Source organism: Ovis aries, chromosome 12 (genome assembly GCF_016772045.2).
Source record: "Ovis aries strain OAR_USU_Benz2616 breed Rambouillet chromosome 12, ARS-UI_Ramb_v3.0, whole genome shotgun sequence".
In the NCBI taxonomy this organism is placed as follows: domain Eukaryota; kingdom Metazoa; phylum Chordata; class Mammalia; order Artiodactyla; family Bovidae; genus Ovis; species Ovis aries.
In genome coordinates, this window is record NC_056065.1 from 46553473 (window position 1) to 46574537 (window position 21065).

At 56.0% G+C, this 21065-nt stretch overlaps 2 protein-coding genes across 15 annotated transcripts in view; one reads left to right on the forward strand and one right to left on the reverse strand.

Moving 5' to 3' along the window:
* Window positions 1–12860, forward strand: part of CHD5 (chromodomain helicase DNA binding protein 5) — a 67196-nt gene extending 54336 nt beyond the window's left edge. For 2 of the 3 annotated variants that reach the window (XM_027975715.3, XM_027975717.3), the window contains exons 34-42: window positions 2733–2822; window positions 3422–3559; window positions 3805–3913; window positions 5699–5831; window positions 6262–6457; window positions 8020–8183; window positions 8303–8417; window positions 8518–8571; window positions 9340–9408. In XM_027975715.3, coding sequence (XP_027831516.1) covers window positions 2733–2822; window positions 3422–3559; window positions 3805–3913; window positions 5699–5831; window positions 6262–6457; window positions 8020–8183; window positions 8303–8417; window positions 8518–8525 — 953 coding nt within the window. In that variant the 3' untranslated portion in view covers window positions 8526–8571; window positions 9340–9408. Of the gene's footprint in view, window positions 1–2732; window positions 2823–3421; window positions 3560–3804; window positions 3914–5698; window positions 5832–6261; window positions 6458–8019; window positions 8184–8302; window positions 8418–8517; window positions 8572–9339 lie in introns of all 3 variants that reach the window. The other variant, XM_027975716.3, reaches the window with a different exon arrangement.
* A 519-nt stretch (window positions 12861–13379) lies between these two features.
* Window positions 13380–21065, reverse strand: part of KCNAB2 (potassium voltage-gated channel subfamily A regulatory beta subunit 2) — a 96142-nt gene continuing 88456 nt past the window's right edge. For 6 of the 12 annotated variants that reach the window (XM_060396135.1, XM_027975719.3, XM_060396136.1 and 3 more), the window contains 5 exons: window positions 19957–20077; window positions 19654–19748; window positions 18652–18772; window positions 18242–18330; window positions 13380–16211 (listed from right to left, as the gene is read on the reverse strand). In XM_060396135.1, the coding sequence (XP_060252118.1) occupies window positions 16122–16211; window positions 18242–18330; window positions 18652–18772; window positions 19654–19748; window positions 19957–20077 (516 nt within the window). In that variant the 3' untranslated portion in view covers window positions 13380–16121. Of the gene's footprint in view, window positions 18331–18651; window positions 18773–19653; window positions 19749–19956; window positions 20078–21065 lie in introns of all 12 variants that reach the window. The other 6 variants (XM_042257356.2, XM_042257354.2, XM_060396131.1 and 3 more) reach the window with 3 other exon arrangements.

A 21065-nucleotide genomic window follows, 5' to 3' on the forward strand; every position in this document is an offset into this window, starting at 1 on the left:
CATTTTTAAGACTTTCTCTTAGTCTTTGGTCTTGTACAGTTTCACTGCAATGAAAATTTTATTTCTCCTGCTTGTGATAAATCCTGGCTGTGATTCTTAAAGTTGAGTATTGTGTCTTCTATTGATTATGGGCAAATTCTCAGTCATTCCCTCCTTGAGTGTTATCTTTCCTCCCATTATGTTTATTTTCTTCTGGAATTCCTTTTACTCATTTATTCTTTCATTATCCAACAAATATGTTTTGAACACCCACTGTGTATTGGGAGCTGTCCCAGGCACTGGGGATACAGACAGTGAACCAAAGCCAAAGCCTTCGCATAGAATTTGTATCCTACTGGGGGACCCAGGTGATCAGCAGTAGACACAAGTAGCTCTTGTTTAACAACAGGCTCCAAATTCAACAAAGAGGAGAAGCAGGTACAAGATTTGTTTCTCTGCAAGGCTGTTTGAATCACCCTCAGATCTAGCTTCAGTTCTTACTTTCTTCATACAGCTGTTTTTAACCTATTTGTACTATTTTCTATGGTTGCGCAGTGAATTATTACAAATTTAGCAGCATGAAATAACACCCATGTGTTAGCTCATGGTTGCATGGGTCAAAAGTCTGTGGCGGTGTGACTGGATTCTCCGCCAAGGGACTTGCAAGATCGAAGTCAAGGCATTGACTGCACTGAGTTCTCATCTGGAGGCTTGGGGGAAAATCTACTTCCGGGTAATTCTTGTTGGCTAACTTCAGCTCCTTGGGGTTGGAGGACTGAAGCCTTTTTCCCATGCTGGCTCTCAGCGGGGGGCCATTCTCAGCATCTAGAAACTGCCTGTGTTTCTTGCCATGGGGCACTTTCTGTCTTCAAGCCAACAGTGGTACACCAATCCCCACCATGCTTCAGATCTCTGATGTCCTTTTCTGTGACCATTCAGAGAAAACCCTGCTTTTAAGGGGCTGGTGAGATGAGGTCATGCCCACCTGGATAATCTCTGTCTTTTAAGATCACCTGTACCTTGTCACATGACTTGCTCAGGAAAGTAGAATCCATCACGTTCACAGTTCTAAGGATTATGTACAAGGCTTGTACTCCAGGGCCAGGAAGTCTGGGAGGACACTTAAAAAATATGCAGTAAAACATCTAACATACTAGCGATTGTGTATTTCATTTCTAGAGTTTTTAATCTAGCTTTTCTACTTCCTTTTTTTTGACTTGTCTTTTCCTATGTATTCTCTTCCTTCTCTGTCTGGCTGATGGATATTGTTTTCTTTTCTTTTTTAAAAAAAAAAAAACAATTCTTATTTACTTATTTTATGGTTGCACTGGGTCTTTGTTGCTGCACATGGCGTTTCTTGTAGCAAGTGGGGGGTTCTCTTCATTGTGGTGTGTGGGTTTCCCATTGCACTGGCTTCCCTTGCTGCAGAGTACAGGCTCTAGGGCTCCAAGGTTCTAGTAGTTGTGGCTTGCAGGCTCTAGAACATGGGTTCAGTAGTTGTGGCCCATGGGCTTTAGTTGCTCTGCAGCATGTGGATTCTTCCCAGACCAGGGATCAAACCTGTGTCTCCTGCATTGCCAGGTGGATTCTTATCTACTGTACCACCAGGGAAGTCTGGGTATTGTTTTCCGAGTTTCATTCAGGTGCGTCTTCATCAGGGATTGTTTTATCCTTGAGAACCCATGTCACTTGGGTAGCAGGAATGTCCCCCTTTCTGTTTCCAGAACTCTGGGGCCTCGTGGCCTGACTAGTGGCCTGGCTGGTGTGGGGCCAGTCTTATGGCACAATTCAGATTCCACAGCCTGCACACCTGTGTGTTGGGTTTGGCTCCTCACTGGAGACTTTCTGACCCTGGACTCCACATGGGAGCCATTCTTTCACAGCTTGGCCATAAGCTGGTGGATGACACTTTTCCTCCTTTGCAGAGGCATAGTGGTTGAAGAGTGTCAGTTTCTTGATTTAATTCCAGTTCTCTGCATGTTTGCGGCCTCGCCCTTCCTGTTCAGTGCTGAGACACAGCTGGAGTCCCGCAGGCCTCTTTCTGGTGTCCACTCACCCCCAACCCAGGACCCCAGTGCATGCTTCTTGAGCTTTTAGTTTCCCTTCATTTATAGAAAGTGAAAGTGTTAGTCGCTCAGTCGTGCCTGACTCTCTGCAACCCTATGGACTGTAGTCCGCCAGGCTCCTCTGTCCATGGAATTCTCTAGTAAGAATACTGGAGTGGGTTGCCTTTTCCTCCTCCAGGGGATCTTCCCAACCCAGGGATTGAACCTGGGTCTCCTGCATTGCAGGTAGATTCTTTACCTTCTGAGCCACCCAGGAAGTTCCGTCTTCATTTATGGCACCTGATAATTTCCTTTAGTTGTGTGAGTGCATTTATGTGTTTTTTTTTGTAATGTGATAGGTTTTGCCTGACATTTCTGGGTGTCTGTAAGAGGTGCTTTGTGTTGATGAAGGCCTGATGTGTTGCCAGAACTTTGAGTCCTCTGGTCGTCTCTACAGTAGAGAGGATCTGGGGACTGTGCCTTGAGAGAAGTTTGGGAGAGACTGCTGCTGAGATGGGTGGGTGGAATGAGGCCCTGTCCCCACCTGCCTCCCCAGTGGATCCTCCCAGATGCTGCTTGTTGGACTTCTGAGTAAGATGCTAGAGTGGATTCTGTGAGTGGCTACAACACTGTTGGGAAGCCACCAGGCCAGAGTCCCCGCTGCCCTCTGGACCCCTCCCCGCTCTCTGAATACCCTTTATCTTGCAGAAGAAGTGCTTCCTGAGAAGGAGAAGGTTCTGGACAAGCTGGAACTGAGCTTGATTCACAGCAGGGGCGACAGCAGCGACTTCAGGCCAGGTCGGGGGCTCTGGACTTTGCTCTGTCCCATGTTCCCTTGGTCTCTTGAAGGAGCCAGGAGGAGCCTCCTGAGCCTCCCCTTGGCCCCAGGCCCTGATTAGAGCTGCTGCATGCGAGGCCTGGACTTGCCGGCCCTCAGGGGACAGACCCTCTACCTCCTATCTCCTGTGGCCCCGGCCACCAGTAGGAGGAAGGAGAGCTGGTTACAGAGTTTGGCCTGGAGCTTTGGGGTTCGGCTGGCAGCCTGTGTCCTTCTAAGTGTTGGAATGTTCTGGAATAGTTACCCCCGGATCAGAGCCCTGAGGCAGCATTGCCGTGCTTCAACATAAGCTACATTTTCACAGTCCCCCCCGCCCCGCCCCATTTTCCCAGGTGGTCCTGACTTGGTGGTGGAGGGGCACCCAGGCCCAGAGCAGCCCTCCCTGCTCAGGACAGAGAGAGGGCCCTGCTGATTAAAACCCTTGGGGGCAGTGAGTCCCTTGTGGGTGGGGAGGTGTGTTTCCCGCTTGCCTCGGAGTCTCCAGTGCTGGGTGGAGTAAGCCCTTTCCTGGGCACTGTCTTTGGGGTACACGAGTGAGCGTGGGTCTGTCCTCCCCCAGATGACACCAAAGCTGAGGAGAAGGAGCCTGTTGAGACCCAGCAAAATGGTGACAAAGAGGAAGATGAAGAGGGGAAGAAGGAGGACAAGATTGGGAAGTTCAAGTTTATGTTCAACATTGCAGATGGGGGATTCACAGGTATCGGGGGTGAGGCCATGGGCTTGAGAGCTACAGGCTTCCTGACTGTGGGTCCCAGGAGTCTGGGCGGATGGTTGTTTGATACTAATGTGTGAATGGTTGACAAAGTCCATGGTATAACCTTTCCGAGTAGCACTGGAACACTGAAGTGCTCGGGATGGGGGTGGTGAGGGAGAGGCTTACCCAGGCCCACCCCTATGCGGGACGGGGGCACCTCATCCTGCTTCCCTCGGGTGGCTTCCCAGAGCTGCACACACTGTGGCAGAATGAGGAGCGTGCCGCTGTGTCCTCGGGGAAAATCTACGACATCTGGCACCGGCGCCACGACTACTGGCTGCTGGCGGGCATCGTCACGTATCCTTGGCCACACCAGCGGGGCAGGGCTCCGGTGTGTCCCTCTGTGGGTTTCAGGGAGGGGTGTGGGGCTGGTGGTGGTGGGCTGGTGCTCCTGACCAGATACCAAGGACCCCTTCCTGGTGGTGGTGATGATGATAGTGACTGTGATCATAAAGGTAGCTTGTCCCTTTATACTTAGTACTCACTCCATCTTCACAGCAGCCTTCCCAAAGGGTTGCTACTCTGATCCGCATTATATGGAGGAGGCAGTGGGTGTTCAGAGAGGCCAAGTGACTTGCTCAGGGACACACAGCCCTTCCATCTGACTCTACAATGAATGCTCCTAATTCCTACCTGATCCAGACCTTACCTCCTCTCAGTGATGACACCTGAAGGGTGCTTCACCATTTAGGAGGGCTTTTATTCATTTGTTCATTCTTCAGTTCCATCTTTACTGATGATCTACCATGTGCCAAGCATGGAGTATGCAGCCATGAATGAAATAGCCCCAGATCTCTGTCTAGCCAGAGCTCATATCCAACTAGGGGTAGACAGTGAAAAATATAAATTAGCAAAGTGTGGGACACAGTGAACATGAAAAGGTGGGGATGAAGCAAAGGGAGCTTTGGGGGTGGGGGTTGTGATTAATGTGAGGTCAGAGAAGGTGATATTTGAGTGCAGACCTTCCAGAGACAAGGAGAGGGACACACAACTACCTGGGGAGAGCCCCCCAGCAAAGCTGGCGTTGATGACAGTCTCGAGTGAGACTAGGCATTATAATGAGAGGTGGAAAGTTGTAGGTCAGGAGTCAGCAGATCTTTCCTGGGAGGGACCCGGGAGTGGACATTTCGAACTTCACAGAGGACTCCTCCACTCTGCCAGGGTAGCAAAAGTAACTACAATACGTAAACCAACAAGCATGGCCATGTTCCAATAAAACTTTATTTACAAAACCAGGCTGTGGGCTGGATTTGGCCTGCAGGCCACAGTTTACTGAGGTTACATTGCTTGGAGCTGGAACTTTACTGGTGGTTCAGTGACTTAAGATTTTGTGCTCCCAGTTCAGGGGATGGGAGTTCAATCCCTGGTCAGGGAACCAGATCCCACATGCTGCAACCAAGACCCAGTGCAACTAAATAAATAAATAACACACACAGAGTTAAAAAACAAAAAAAGATGCTTGGAGCCAGCTTGCCTGGGTTCAGAGCCTGACTCGGCCTCTCTCTAGCTGTGGGCCCTTGGCAAGAAAACTTCGTGGTGTTTCTTTGTTCCCTCTGGCTCCAGGGGAGGCCCCTTCCTTGCCTGCCCCTGGCTCCTTGGTGCTCCTTGGCTCACAGCTGCATCATTCATCTCTGCCTCTGTTGTCACAGGGCTTCTTCCCTGGGTATCTCTTTGTGTCCAAATTTCCTCTTTTGAGGACCTCAGTCACTGGATTGGTGCCCACTCCAGCCCAGGATGACCCTTTCTTAATTTAATTAATTGATTTGATTAATTTGCAAGTGCCATGTTTCCAGCTAGGGTCACAGCACAGGTGCTGGGGGTTAGGACTCAGCTGTCTCCACCCTCTGGATTTGGGGGATGAAGAAGTTCATCTGGTGAAGCCTCAGGCCCTGCCTGGGCCCCTGGGGGCCCCTGTCGGTGTCCGCTGATTGTCAGGTCACTGTCACCCACATGATCCTCTTGCAGCCAAGGTTAATGCCTGTCTGGAAAGCGGAGAGCCAAGATGCCAAACCCTGGGCTGGTTCCCCGCCACTCCCTCCCTCCACCCTGTGGCCAGGTTTGCCCTTAACGGCCCCCACCTAGGCATGGCTATGCCCGCTGGCAGGACATCCAGAACGACCCGAGATACATGATCCTCAATGAGCCCTTCAAGTCTGAGATCCACAAGGGCAACTACCTGGAGATGAAGAACAAGTTCCTGGCCCGCAGGTTCAAGGTCAGTCCTTGGCAGGGGCCAGAGGTTGAAGGTTAGGGGGCCGCAAGAGGATGGGTTATGAGAAGGCCTGGGGCAAAGAAACGAGCAAGCATTTCTTATACCCTGCCCGAATATCCGGGTGTGGGCCAGACCATCCATGAAAGGGAATTGTTGAGTCAGTCAACCAACAGGTGCTGGCTCCTTGCTCTGAAGCCAGACCCCGCTAGGCGAGCGTCCCTGCTCTGGGTAATGGGTGCAGGGGATCCAGCTTGAGGAGGGCTCTGAGGGGTGGCCAAGAGAATGGACAACAACTGGGTGGAGAGGGGCTGTCTTCCTTCCTTCCTTTCTTTCAGAGCCCTGGCCGGTGGGAGTGGGTGCTGTTGGGGAGGCAACCAGGCCAGCACTCAGTCCCTCCCCTCACCCTGACCCCCCCTCACCGCACCCCCACCAGCTGCTGGAGCAGGCGCTGGTCATTGAGGAACAGCTCCGGAGGGCCGCATACCTCAACATGACCCAGGACCCCAACCATCCCGCCATGGCCCTCAACGCCCGCCTGGCCGAGGTGGAGTGCCTTGCCGAGAGCCACCAGCACCTGTCCAAGGAGTCTCTCGCGGGAAACAAGCCTGCCAATGCTGTTCTGCACAAGGGTGAGTGAGCCCGTCCCCTGGAGATGGGCCCACAGCTTGCGTCTGCCCAGTGGCTCCTTGGCAGTAGGTGGGGGTGTGGGGCTTGGGACCTCAGCCCCAAGGGCACAGCCTCCAAGCCAGATGGGACAGACTGTCACCCAGCCTCTGCTCTTACCTGCCGGAAAAGTGAGGGCCTTGCTTTTCTGGCTTTTTTCTGAAGGTCAGCGCTGTGTAGGCCCTGGGTGGGGGGGTAGGTGATATAGCAGAATATTAAGTTGTACAGGCTTGTTTATTGAGCCCAGACAATATGCTTTATTTCTATTTTTTAACTTATTTTAGTGAAAGAGATAAGGACCCTTTAAAGTTTTTTAGTTTTTATTGACATATAATTGATTTATTATGTTTTGTTACTTTCTGCTGTACAGCAAAGTGAATCAGTTATACATATAGATCCGACTCATTGGAAAAAATCCTGATGCTGGGAAAGATTGAGGGCAGGAGGTGAAGGGGGTGACAGAGGATGAGATAATTAGATGGCATCATCTACTCAATGAACATGAGACTGAGCAAACTCTGGGAGATATTGAAGGACAGGGGAGCTTGAGCATGCTGTAATCCATGAGGTCACAAAGAATCAGACACAACTGAACGACTGAACAACTCTTAGATTCTTTTCCTTAAAGGTCATTACAGAGTATTGAGCAGAGTTCCCTGTGCTGTATAGGAGGTCCTTATTGGTTATCTATTTTTTTTTGAATATTTATTTGGCTGTGTCAGGTCTTAGTTGCGGCATGCGGGATCTTTGTTGTGGTGTGTGGCCTCAGAGTTGTGGTGGGAAAGCTTAGTTGCTCTTTGGCATGTGGGGTCTTAGCTACCTGATCAAGGATTGAACCCACATCCCTTGCCTTGCAAGGTGGATTCTTAACCACTGGACCACCAGGGAAATCCTTATTTTATATATAGTACTGATATATGTCAATCCCAGTCTCCCAATTTTTGTCAGTATCTTTAAACACATTGTCCCTTTACTCTTTGTAATATTTTTAAGTGGTGAGGTTTCTTATCTCATTTTAAAGTTGGGGACATTGATGCTTAGGGAGATGAAGTAATTGCCCAAGGTCTCCTGGGATTCAGACCTTTGACCCTCGTCGTCCTAAGCCTGAGAAAGTGCCCAAGCTGGTTAGGGGGAGAGTGAGCCAAGCTCACCGCGAGGGCCCTGGACTCTGTGGCCCTGGCTGTTTGGGAGAAGTTTCTCCAGGCGGCTCTGCTCCTGGGCTTGGCCAGGGCTGCAGACCTCCCTGGGCGCCAGGAGGCTGGCCGAGGGCCCGGAGGGAAGCCCAGTGTTGGGTCAGAGCTCCCGGCTCTCATCTCTGCAGCCCTCGGGGCCCCTGGAGAAGCTGTTTGGAAAACCGGACTCGTCCAGAGGGCAGGTCTCTAATGTGTTGGCTGAGAGGGCTGAGTTGGGGGCGCCCCCTGGCGTCCGCTGCGTGGCGTGCAAGTCACACGGTAACACAGCCTTGTTATTAAGCACCGGCCTGGGCGTCCTCGTCCCAGCTCCTTGCCCTCCCTGCCTCCCTCCCCAGTCCTGAACCAGCTGGAGGAGCTGCTGAGTGACATGAAGGCGGACGTGACGCGCCTCCCCTCCATGCTGTCCCGCATCCCCCCGGTGGCCGCCCGCCTCCAGATGTCGGAGCGCAGCATCCTGAGCCGCCTGACCAACCGAGCCGGCGACCCCACCATCCAGCAGGTCAGGCTCTGCGCGCGCCCTGGGCCCCAGCCCCCCACGCACGCACGTCCTGGGCGCCCTGGGGCGGGGCTCGGGCCGGTGCGGGACTTGGACCTTTAAACCTGAGTCCTTGCCTCCAGGGCGCTTTCGGCTCCTCCCAGATGTACAACAACAACTTTGGGCCCAACTTCCGGGGCCCTGGACCGGGAGGGATTGTCAACTACAACCAGATGCCCCTGGGGCCCTATGTGACCGGTAGGTGCCCGTCTGCTCCCTGGCGGCATGTGCAGGGGAGCCCGCGGGCCCCGCCCGCGTTCGCCGCCCCAGCGAGCCTAGCTTCCCTCTCTCTGCACAGATATCTAGCCGGCCCCGAGACCTCGCTCTGGTGCAGCGCTCCTTTCCAGCGGAGGTGAGGCCTCTTCAGGGGCTCCGCGGTCCCTCTCCCCTCCATGGCTGCATCAGTCAGTGTCTGCTCCCTGCGCTTATCCGCAGCCCTGAGTCTGGGGTCCTCTGCTGCCTCTTGGGGCTTAAGGGGTCTTGCCCTTCCCCTCTGGGGACCATCTTGGGGCCGGTGTGTCTTTCCAGGCTTCCAGACACTCCCCTGGGAGGCTGGAAGGTGGGACATGGGCAGGTACACGTGGGGATGCTCCATTGTGTACACCGGTGTGTCTGTGTGCACATATGCAGGGTGCGTGCATGTCCGTGGTAGTGTCAGGGACCATTGCCTCCAGCCTGGAACCCTTTTCTGCCTGCACTTTCCTGCTGGCTGGTGGGTGCCACCATAACTCCCCATTCCTTGGCCACCCCACCTTGTGCCCAGGACCAGGAGGGTGGCTCAGGGTGTGTGTGAGTCAGTGTCACTGGCTGGGAGATGGTTTTATTTATGAGAAGCCACCAGTCCACTCTGGCCTCCTCCACCTGGTGGGCAGCCCCTGCTAAGCTGTCTGTCCTGGTAGAACCACTGCTTCAGGGTAGAGGCCCTGGGGTGGGGGTGGTTTCCAGACGGGCCCTCCCTGGGGTCCCCGCTTCCTATACTCCAGGTGTGGGAGGTTTGGGCTAGGAGCCCCTCTGGTTGTAGTTGGCTGTGACAGATGGCAGTGGTGGCTCCAGGGTGTTGGTGAACCCCCAATGGGGACGTGAGCACCCAGCTCTGTGACCCATGACCCACCTCTTGCAGCCACACCTGCCGGGCCCCCTGCCTGACCCCCACAGGAGAGAAAAGCTGCCACCTTTCTAGAGCCAGGCCACCCGAGGACAGAAGGGGAAACTGAGTCATGCCATCACTGGGGACAAGACCCAGCCAGAAGTGCCATCTGCTCTTAATCCCAGTGTCCCCCATACCACCTTGGCCGGCTCTGCCAGGATGACTTCCTAGAAGAGATTTCATTTCTTTGTACATCTTTTTGCACTTTCCTATTGAAGACTTGAACAAATTTGTCATGATAAAAGTTGAGTGACGTGTGGAGGAGTCTGACCTGCAGCACTTAGGCCTCTCTCTGTGGATGGGCTCTGGACCCGAGGGAAGCTCCCGGGAGCCCAGCCGCCGCCTTGGACTTGGCCCGGTTGAGGAGGACGCGGTGCCCGCCCTGGATGCGCTCTGTGTGCCCCTCTCCCCCGTCCTGTCTGCACCGTGTGACTGCCCGTACTCTGACCCTGGCCCAGCGGGGCCCCCAGTGCCAGGTGGGTCAGAACTGGGGAGCCGCCTGGCCTGCAGGTAGAGACCTGGCTGGCATCCAGGCCAGGCCAGGCTGCATCCTGCAAGGCTGGAGACCACAGGTAATGTGTTCTCTCCGTGGGGGAGAGGGCTCCGTCGGCACGTATCTGACCCTGGCCCAGCCTGTCTCACGGGCCCCCTGGACTCTGTCGTCACCCGTGGAGCGTCTGTGGCCCCTGCCCTGTGTGGCAGGTCATGGTATGTGCTCTCCAGAGAGAAGAGACGGCAGGTGTCAGCCTGGGGGCTGCTGGGGCCTTGGTCTCAGGCAGCTGCAGGAAGGGGCTTACTCTCCCTCCCCGGGTGTGGATGCTGTCCCAGCAGTGCTGAGAGTGGCCCCGGAGCCCCTGGTCCTGCCCTGTGCCCTAGGAGGCCCTTCATACCCACTCCCCATGTTGTCTTCTGGTGGCTGCCATGGAGAAACCAGGCCAGCCGCCTGGAGCCTGGACTTATCCCTCCCCTGTCCCTGGAGAGGCCTTGATCCTAGCACTTGCCCCCTGGGGCAGGCCTGTGACAGCCCTCACTGTGTTCTTCAAAGGTCTGGGGAGAGCTTGGAGACAGGGGACTGGATCCACTGGCCTCTCCAGTCTTCCCAACTGGAGTGTCCCCAGCCTCCTGCCCTGTTTGCTGCCAGGAGCGGCCTGCTGGAATCCCGATCGCCTTCCACCCAGCTGGTGGTGCCCTCTGACGGCTCCAGTTCAGAGGAGCAGAGGGATGGGCCAGGACCTGGGTCTGTCCGTGTCTGATGTTCCCTCTGGCCCAGCCTCAGCCTGGAAGGGATTTCTGAGCCTTGACCAGGGAGCCTTGACCTTCTTGGAGTGGAGCCCTGGTACAGAATCCTGTCCAAGTGAGAGACAGGGTGGGCCTGGTTGGGGGGCACCATGGGCGGGCTCTGTTTAGCTCCCTGGCCAGGACTAGGGCCAGGATTTGGGGGTGTCTTGGGGACATGGGGCCATTGGCTAACCCTCCCAGAGCCCTCATCTATATATGGCTCTCCCCGAACCCCTAGAGGACCGGACCCGAAGGCCCTGTTTATCTCCAGGCTGACTGACCCTGGCGTTGGTGGAGGAATGGGAGGTGGCCTAAAAGTGGTACACGGGTGTACGTGTGGCAGGACATGTGTGGCAGCAGGTGACCTCGCCCTCCAGGAAGGGTTGGGTCACTCCTGCCCACTGTGGTTTTTCCAGTGCCACGTGGGCCTGTATGTTCCTTGCAAAGGCTCTGGCTCAGGCCATGGGCTGGGTGACCGCCACAAACCCCCCACCCAGGGCCCCGTCACTGTGTCCTCCCAGGCAGGTGGTCAGTCCTGTGGCTGGGCTTGTGGGGAACACGGTGGACAGGTCCTGAGTGTCAGGGGGCACCTGGTGGAGGACAGGGGTCTGCGTCCCCACTGCCCAACTCCAAGAGTGGGTGGTCCTTTCTCCACCAGCCCTTGCCTCCCGCCCTCCCTCCGTCTCTTCCCTAGGCCTCTGCCCTTTTCCGCTACCAGCTGGACCAGGCACCAGGGATCGGCCCAGCCACCTGCACTGCCTGGTCCAGGAAGGGCTCAGCTCTCCAAGACCAGCACCTGGGAGGCCTGGGAGGGCGACTGCAGTCGGCTGGGGAGTGGGTTTCTGGTTTTGGAGAGGAAAAAGGATCTAGAGAATGTTTTTTCTTGGTTTATCAGTTATCTCCCTCCCAGAGTTGTAGTGGATTGTGGGGAGCGGGGCATCCGCGCTCTTGGACATCTTCAGGCTGGTTTTGTTTTAGCTGTTGGCACAATGGGAGTTGTTGTGCAAGCGGAAGCCCCAAAGTGCCAGCCCCATTTTTGTCCCCAGCCACTTTATTATTTAGACCAGTGCTGAGTAGGCTTTCTGTTGAACCATCTTTGGGCAGAGTCTTGGAGAGCATTGCCTCCTGGGCTCCCTGGTGACCACGGGAGTTTGGGTTGGACTATGTCTGGGGGTCCCCTCGCACACGCCCACCACGGAAACACAACCTGAGACTCCCCCTGTGCTTGGAGACCCTCCCTGCAAGCTGCCTTCAGAAGCTCCTTTGTTTTCTGCAAGTGATGACCGTGGGCCCATCCTGCTGGTATTCATGACTGGTGCAGGCACCTGCCCTCCTGCTGGTTAGGGGTCCCTTCCCAGGGTCCTCTGGGGGATCCCTTGCCCAGGTTGGGGGCTGACCGAGTCTCACCCTATGGACACCTGCAGCCTTTGCTCCCAGTTATTGGGTCCCAGGGATGTTGAGGGCCTGAGGGGGTCGTGTAGAGGGTGGGCTTGGGAACCTCCAGAGTGGGGTGGCAGGAAGGAGCTTGGGTGGGAGGCGGGGGCTGAGGTTTTGGCCTGGCCACAACCCAGTGTCCCCGCTTTGCACCTGCAGCTGTCCTCTGCTGATGACCCGTCTCTGTTGAGGAAGCCACCCCCCCCCCCAATTTTATATTTCTGGAAGTTTACAGGTTGTGGTGCATCAGCCCAAAGTCATTGGCTTGTGTTTTGGGATTTTTTTCTTAGTTTTCAGATTTTTTTTAAACAAAGTATTTTTTTAGGTGCGATAACCCAGAAAGGGCCTGTTGGGTGTGTGTGTGTCCTGAACCCCTGATACCGAGGTGGGAGTCCGAGCCTCCTATGCTCCTCTGGGCCTGAGCATGAGGGGGAGGGTCCCACCTGCACTGGCCCCCTCCTCAGGCATCAGTGCGTGGGGGGATGAGGGAGCAGAACCCCACCCAGGCCGGCATCTGGCCCTGCTGAGAAGCGCCTGCCCCTTCCCCAGCATAAGCCCAGGCTGGTGAAGGGGCTGGGCACTGGGGTGAGTCGAGGGGGTGGGTCCCAGCCAGGAGCTGGAGCTGGAGGCTGAGCCCCTGTGCGTGGTGACCTATCCGGTCCTCGGGAGGACGTGTGGGAGGCTTGACAAGGACTGTACCCGACACCGTCCCCTTCACTTTGTACTCTGTGTGTATGTCTTGGTTTTCCGTGTTTTAATAAATCCTCTGGGAAAGGATTGAATCAGAGTGTTCTCCTAGCTTCTCACTGATCTAGGATGGGGGTGGGGAAGTTTGTTGGGGGGAGGGGTTGTCACCTGAAGCTACCTCCCACCTGAGAAGACACGGCCCCATGAAGCTGGGGGGCTTGCTGGGATGGGGGGCACCCGAGAAGGGGTGTTCAGGGGTGGTGCTGGCCCCTCCCCCTGCACCCTGAAATCGCATTACTCAGGAACACTGAGCCCCCCAGAGGGCCTCCCTGGACCCTGGCCTCTCTGTCCCTGGGGGCCCAGCAGCCTGCCACCAACCTGTGATGGCAAGAGAGACGGTGTTGGTGAGGGGGGCAGGCAGGGCATTCCCACCCCCAATCACCTGGGACAGATTTGGGTTCTCGGTCCCCAGTCTTCTCCCCCAAGGGCCCATGTCTCCCAACCTCCCCTTGGCTCCAGGCTCAGGATTTGGGCTGCTGGCCTTTAAAGATACCTCCTCCCACTGCCCTCGACCCAGCCCTGACCCTGAATATCCTGCAAAGGAGAGGAGTGGAGAGGAGCAGACCCTGATGGGCTTGGGTTTTATTTTGTCATTCCATAAATACGGCGCTGTGTCTCCGCTGAGTGTCATTGGAAGCGCGAGGCGTACGATGTCTGCCTGTGGGGGGGTGATGCAGTTAGCTGAGGAGCCACAGTCATTAAAAAAAAAGGAGAGAAACAGCACATTATTTACACTGCCAGAGAGAATAGGAAACAGGGTAAACCCCTCTGTCGTTCTTGGGACCTCAAACTTGCTGTAGATTTGGGATGAAAAATGGTAGGGGCTGCATGTGTCCTCAGCAAGGAAGACTGGTCCGGCTCCCACGCAGACTGGGCCTTCTTCCCTGGTGGGGAACTCCCAAGGTGGACCCCTGGGGGCAAACTCTGCTTCCAGGGGAGGGTGAGAGGCTGGCTGGCAGGTGGCTGGGGACCATGGGGGGCTTCTCCTCAACAGGGTAGGGTGAGGATGGCTGGCCTCAAACCCATGCCAAAGCCCAGGCTTCCCCTCCAGGGCCTGCCTTGGCCAAGTTCTTCGTCTCCAGGCTCTCCCTGCCCTTGAGCCCCACTCCATCCCTTCCTCACTCCAGCCACCTCCCACTAAGTCGGGGGACCCTTCCTCAGGAAGTGGAGCCCCATCCTTCCACCCCACTTGCAGGGGGCTGATGCAGAACTAGGCTGCAGACAGCACCCCCGGGCCTGGAACAGGCTTGGGACTTGGTGCTGGGCATCTCGGCCTTGGAAGAGCGTGGCCCTGAGAGCCGATGTCTCCCACTGGGCTTGTCCTTCCCAGATGTAAAGCTCATGGGGTGGGGGCGGCAGGCCCAAACGTGGGCCTAACTGCAAGCCAGGTCCCTCTTCCACTGATGGGTGGGCAGGGTGGCAGCACTGTGGAGGGGGCCCAGCCACTCTCCAGGGAGGGGCAGGTGACCTGGCTCCTGAGCATGGCCAGCTGTTGGGACACTTGGGCTCTACCTGGTGGACTACAGCGTCTTGTCCTCAGAGCTAGGCCCCCCACCCATGTGATGGTGGCGACTCTGTTGGGACAGGTTTGTCCCCTCCTCAAGCTCATTAGGGTGAAACTTGTAGGAGACTTGGTGAAGAAGACCCCCAGGGGCATAGTCTACAGGAGGGAGAAGGTTCTAGACTCCAGGGTCAGCACAAAGGTTTGCAGTGGAGGAAGTTGTTCTCTCCCCACCTTGTGGCTTTTCTAAAGTCAGTTTCCTAGGCCTCAGCTCTGCCAGGACTGCACAGTAGGCCTTTTGGAATAATGGCAGGGAGGTCCATGTCTGCCCGGGGTGAGTGTGAGAATGTAGCGGGTGCCCAGGGTAGGAGTCACCCAGGCCCATACACAGAGGGCCAGTGCATTCACAGAGCCTGGCTCGGGTCCCCTGCACAGCCAGCAAAAGCTGGGGTGCCGCTCAGGACCATGGGGGCTGGGCCTTCTGGCTGAGGGCCCCTCCCCTCCTCTATCCCTGTAGCCCCAGGCTTGGCTGTCAAGGGGCTGACCCTTCTGAAGGTCCTGCCTTCTGTCCCTGTCCCCAGCCTGTTCTAGGCTGGGGTGTGGGGTGTGGAAAGGAATGATGAACCCCAGACATCCCTCCCTCTTCAGAGGCTGTGTGAGGGTGTCCTGGGGGTAGAACTGCTGCCTAGCTGCCCTGGCAACAAGCTCTGACCACCCCACCCGACCTGGTCTGAGCCCTTGCTGGGGACACTGCTCCAGGGAGAGGCTACGGGGGTCTTCTCCTGGACTGTGGGGGTTGCTGCCCAGTCCCTGGGCATGAAGCACAGAACACCCCAGGGACCTTCCCTCACTGAAGGGTCCCAGAATGTCCTCTCTGCAGACCCCAAGGCCACCACCCTGGGCAGAGCAGAGGCTGGCCACCCCATGTGTGGTCAGCAGCCACAGTCCAGCTAAGCAAGCATGACCTTGGGGCCTTCCAGGGCAAGGACAAAGGGGCAATGGACTGGGCACCAGGTGGGGAGGGACCTGGGCTGGAGTCTGGGCACTGGGGCTCATCAGTTGTGTACGAGGAGGAAGTCAGTGGAGCGATGAGCTTGAAGTCAGACCCCTGACTTCCTGTGGGTCCCCCCTGGAGCAATCGAACCCCCTTGGATCCTTGCCTCTGCCAGCAAGGGTAGGGGTGGGGGTCAGAGGACAGCTCGGAAGGCCCCTTGGAGACCCAGTGGGGCAGGTGGTGTGGAGAAGGGGGTGTAGGAGAATCTGATGTCAGGCCCAATGACAGTACTTGGAGCCCTTGGCAAGAGGGGGGATGAGGGAGACCCCAGTAGGAGGCCCACCCCAACCAGGGCCCAGCCTAGGGGCCACAGGAAGAGCCAGACCTGGCTTCCTCTTCCCCTCCCCAGTACCAGGCGGGCTTCTTGGCAGAGGAGAGGCCAGCTCTGCCTGCTCCCAGGCCCCAGTGGGTCTCAGCCCGGCCTGGACTTGAGTTTCTGAGATGGGGCGTAGCTGGGAGAAACGTCGTTTCTTGGTGGAAGATGAGCAGAGGCGCAGGCTTGGGCGGGACGGCTCGAATGCCTTTGAACTGATGCCAACCCTCTGGCATGAATGTGACGTTAGTCCTGTGAAGCAGCAGGTGCTGCGTGGCAGCGACTTTTGAGATCTTCTCCTGATGACATGTTGGTACGTTGTTTTGTTTTTGATGCAAACCACACTCTTGGCTTCAAAATAGCTTAAGCGAGCAAACAGAGAGGCTAGGAGGGAGATGAAACTGTCCAGGCAAATGGGTGGGGGCTTCTTAGGATCTGTAGTCCTTTTTGCTGTAGGGTTTGTTGCCCAAAATACTATCGATCTCGTGGATGATGGAAGACGACAGTTTTGGAAGGACCTGTGTGAAAGATGGGAGCTAGTCAGAATCAACATGCAGACGAGGTGATGTGTAATGGAGCAGGACCTTATGGGGCCTTCCTGGTACAGACCCCACCCCTCCCATGTCCTCCATTCCTGCCTCTTGTCTGTAGAAAGACTTTAACCGAAGAATAAATTCAACTGGAGAAGTGAGAAAATGCAAAAACAAAGAAAAGCAGTGAAACAAGACAAAATAATAATAGTGTAGCCATTAAGCAAAGTCAGGGACCTTTTAGTTCCTCCTCAAGGGCTGTAGACTGTATTTTGAACCATGTATTTTGAGCTCTTCTGTTGATACTGAAACTCCCATCACGTGGAAGAAGTTAACAACATCATTACCAGACTCTAGCCATGACATGAACTGCTCCATCATGCACAATTCTGAGAACCAGCCTCAGGGAAATGGGAACAAACTGACCCTAGAACTGAAGATGGTGTGTATGTGTGTGTGAGTCGCTCAGTCATGTTCAACTCTTTGCGATCCCATGGACTGTGGGTCAGGGGATCAGGAAGATCCCCTGGAGAAGGAAATGGCTACCCACTCCAGTATTCTTGCCTGGAGAATCCCATGGACAGAACTAAAGATTAATTGTGCTTAACACAAGATGACCCTGATCAATTCATGTTGATGTATGGCAGAAACTAACAATATTGAAAAGCAATTAACCTCCAATTAAAAAAAAAAGATGACCCTGATCAGATGATCGTATGATCAATTTCAAGATGACTGTTGGAGCTGACTGCTGTTCTGCTTGTAGCCACTCCTCAACCTGTGTACCCCTGAAACTCCCCTTTGAAATCTCTTGCTCCCTGATTAACAAGGGGAAATCTGTTTGGGGACAGGAGTCCACCTTCTCCCCAGGACTGCTGGCTTCCTCAATAAAGATGTCTTTCCTTTTACCCAACACTTATCTCTCAGTATTGGATTCTTGAATGATGAGCAGTCAAACCTCACTTCGGTAACAGGGAGACATTCTTCCAGCTGTCCGCTGGCCCTGGCCTGTCCCACCCTCATTGCATGCAGCTTGTGGAGCAGAGAGGGCCTTGCTGCTTCTGTATTCCAGGTTTGGGCAGCTCTGTCCCTTGAATGGATGGACGGTGGCGGCATAAGATGCAGATTTCAGGACCATAACATCTGATAATCCATACCCCCAAACTGCTTTTTCCAGCCCTCCTGACAGCAACAACCCCCCTTCCAGGTCACAAACCCAATGGTTTGTCCCCAGGATCTGGCGCACTGTCCCACACCCTTACATCCAGTCTTCAGCCAGTCCTGTCGGTCTACCTTCCAGAAATCCAGGACCCAACCAGCTGTCCATCTGTACCAAGGCCATCCCTCACCCCCAGACAGTCGTCAGTTCCCAGCGATCTCCCTGCTCCCCTTTCTGTTCCTCAACTCTTTCCTCCACTCATCAGCCAGAGAGTGAGAGGCAGCCTTTTAAAATCTAAGTCAGACTGCTCCTCCTCTGCGCCCACCTCACTCAACCATTGCCGAAGTCCTTAGAGGGCATGCGGTGCCCGGGGGACCTTTCCCTGCCCTTCTGCTCTGGGCCTCTGGCCTTACTGCTGTCCTGGGCTTCTGCCTACCTTGCACCTTCGCGTCAGCCTGGATTGTATTTGCACCGCCCACTCCTCATCCTTCAAGCCTTTGCTCACAAGTCACTCTATCAACAAGGCTACCCTGTAGCCCCCTTTAACTTGGGTCCATGGCTCCCCCCTTCCATGCCCCTACTGGATACCCCTGACCTTGCTCTAGGTTTCCTTTTCCAGAGTGCTTATCACCCTCCGACACACATCCTAATCTTACTCCTTGCATTTTCTATTTTTTTTTAATCCAGATAAAAAGCCAGCCCTTCAAGAGCAAGGCTTTTATTGGTTCACTGCTGTAGCCCAGGTGCCTTGAACAGTGCCTGGTATGTAGTAGGTGCTCAATAAGTATGTGCTGGACAGATGCCTGGCTGAGACCCTGAACTCTGTCCAGGGCCCGCAAGGCTGGCAGGTGCGACTCACCTGTATTGCTCCAATGTTCTCCATCAGCTGGTCTGCGCTGGAAGCACCCAGGAGCACGGAGCTGACCCCTTCGTTCCTCAGGCACCAGGCTGGGGGTGGGCAGCAAGAGCAGAGGTGAGGAAGGCACCCCCACCCAGGGCCCTCCCTGGTTCTACCCTACCCATGATGGGGCCCAGAGACCCAGCCTCTCGGGCATAGGACTGAGGGTATCCCAGGAGGGCCCTGACAAGCCAGGGGCTCAGCAGTGCTGGCACCAGCTGCCCCCAGTGGAGAGATGGCCCAAGTGCTCAGGGACCCCCTCATCCCCTCCCCATGAATATGGGAGCCTATTACCCATGGCTGGCTGATGAAAGGGGGTGGCCCAGGCACTCAGGGACTCTTGGTCCCCCCCTGCGCCCCAGCCCTCTTACCGATGGCCAGCTGGGGGAGTGTGCAGCCCAGGCGCTCGGCAATGGCCTGCAGTTCCTTCAGCTTGGCCTGCTGGCGCCGGCCCTCCTCACTCAGGATCTTGTCCTTCAGCCACTGGTAGCCCTGGTTGTGGGATGTGGGGAGAGCACAGCCCATGCGTGAGGGCAGGTCACCTGGGCCACTGCATGCATGACACAAATGACGATCTGTGCCAGGGCGGCACCCCGACCCTGATGCTGTGGTCCAGACCCAGGCAGGTGGAAGGATGGGAACCACTGCATTTGAAGGCTGCGGGAAGCTGACGCTGGGCCCATGAGCTTGGACAAGGAGGTGGACAAACCGACCTTCCCTTCTTCTGGGAGGCCGGGTGGCCCAGGAGGTGTGCCCACAGCAAGGTCAGGGAACCCTCTGGGAGGCTTCTGTGGTTTGGGGAGAAATGGGGGGGGCAGGCCATCCTGATCCCTAGGGCTGGGGGGCTCCAGTGTTTGCTCTGTCCTGGCCTGGTCAGGCCTTTCTCTGCCTGCTCCTTGTCCCCCAAACCCTTCAGTCTGGGACCCTCTGAGTCCCCCCTCTGAGGTGTATGTGTTGGGTGTTCACTTGTCCCAGGGGCACCTCTGAGGGATACTGAAGAAATTACGCAGCCCTCCACCCAGAGGTTCAGTGATGGGCCAGAAAGAGTGTAGGCGTGTCTATACGGGAGGAGGCACCTAAAACGGAAACTCGGAAACACGTAGTTCCCCGGGTTGTGAGTGCTGAACTTGGAGCGAGGGCATGGGGGCGGGGGAGTGAGGGGCTTCTTCAGCTGGCGGATGTCCCACAGATGGTCAGCCTTTCTAGACATGGGGTCAGGCCAGCGGGGGTTCCAAGTTCCCACGCCTGGAACCGCCCCGCAGACAGTGGCCCAGGGAAAGTGTCCAGCACCAAGGTGTCCACCCAAAGGCTCCATCCGTCCAAAATGCCTGTCCCTGCCTATCCCCTCCCCCAGGCCCCCGCCGCCGCTTCACCTTCAAAGAGGCTCTAGAGTAGGGCGGGATGCCACTGTCGTACTTTCCGGAAACGATGCCGCAGGCCAGAGGGGACCAGGTCATGGCGCCCACTCCTGGGAGAGGAGAGCAGGGAGAGGTCAAGCCCAGGGCCCGGAGAAGGAGCAGGGAGACGGGAAAGGGGCGTGGCAGAAGAGAGCGGTGAAGGCCGAGCAGCAGGGCGTGAGAGGGGCGGGGCCGGGGCGGAAGCGGGAGGGGCTGGGGAGGGAGAGGGGGAATCTGGGGATAAGATTGGGATAGGGCTGGGAGGGGCGGGGAACCTACCTATCTTGTGGAAGAGCTCCGGCAGCTGCACCTCTACCTTCTCCCGCTGGAACATGTGGTACTCCGCCTGCTCGCAGATGGGCGGGATCAGGTTGAACTGCCGGGCCACGGAGTAGGCCTCCTGTGGAAGCAAAGAGGCACCGATGGTTCCTGCGGGCCAGCGATCTGGGGGCCCTCTTGAGCAGCAGGGAGAAGGCACAAAGGCATCTCCAGGAAGCTGGCTGGCCCAACTGCCCCCTGCCCACTCCTCTCAGCTTCCTTGGAAGACTGTTAGGCTCCCCCTCCATGAGCTAACACCGGGTGGGCTGTGGAACCCCAAGGACAAAGGCATTTGGGGGGAAAGCATGACTCTGTAGTGAGGCTTAGGTTCTGGCACTTACTGGTGGGTGCCCTTGGGCAAGGGGCTCACCCCTCTGTGACTCAGCTTCCCCATCTGTCATGCGTTGCCCGTCCTCAGGACAGTACCTGCTTGTTACTGATTTTATCATTACTGTCAGTCTAGGGCCTGGACCCGGAATGACAGCAGAGGCAGGAAACACTAGGTCAGGACGGGGGAGTGGCTGGCATCAGCGCATTTCTAGGACTCTGCAGACTGGATGGGCATGAGCTCCTGGGGAAGCCCGTCTGTCAGCCTGAGAGGCCCTGTCCCCTTTAGCTTGAGACTCAGCTTTCACATCTGTAAAGTGGGGATGAGATCCTGGCACCTCAGTGAGTTCTGCGCTGCGTCCAGGCAGCTTCAGAAAAATGCCAAATGATATGAAAGTCACAGACGCCAAAGGCTGATTGATACCACAGGATTCTCGAGTTGTATTCAAGTTGAAGATCCTGCTTAATTTTTTTTTTTTAATGAACCAGAAATTTGGTACTCACTAGAGGAGAAACCGCCCTCTGAGGCATGCCAAGATGGGGGAAATTCTGGGAGGTGGGGCATGGGAAGGGCTGGGATGGGGAGGAGGCCTGGAGCTGAGGGTAAGGGAGTCCGCCTGAGAGCTAGTCTGAGCAGATGCAGTCCCCAGGCCTCTGCCCTTCCCCCACCAATCAGCTGTCTGCCTCTGGGGAGCTGTTCTGCCAACCATCCTGGGATACCCCAGGAATATTATAAAACGTCT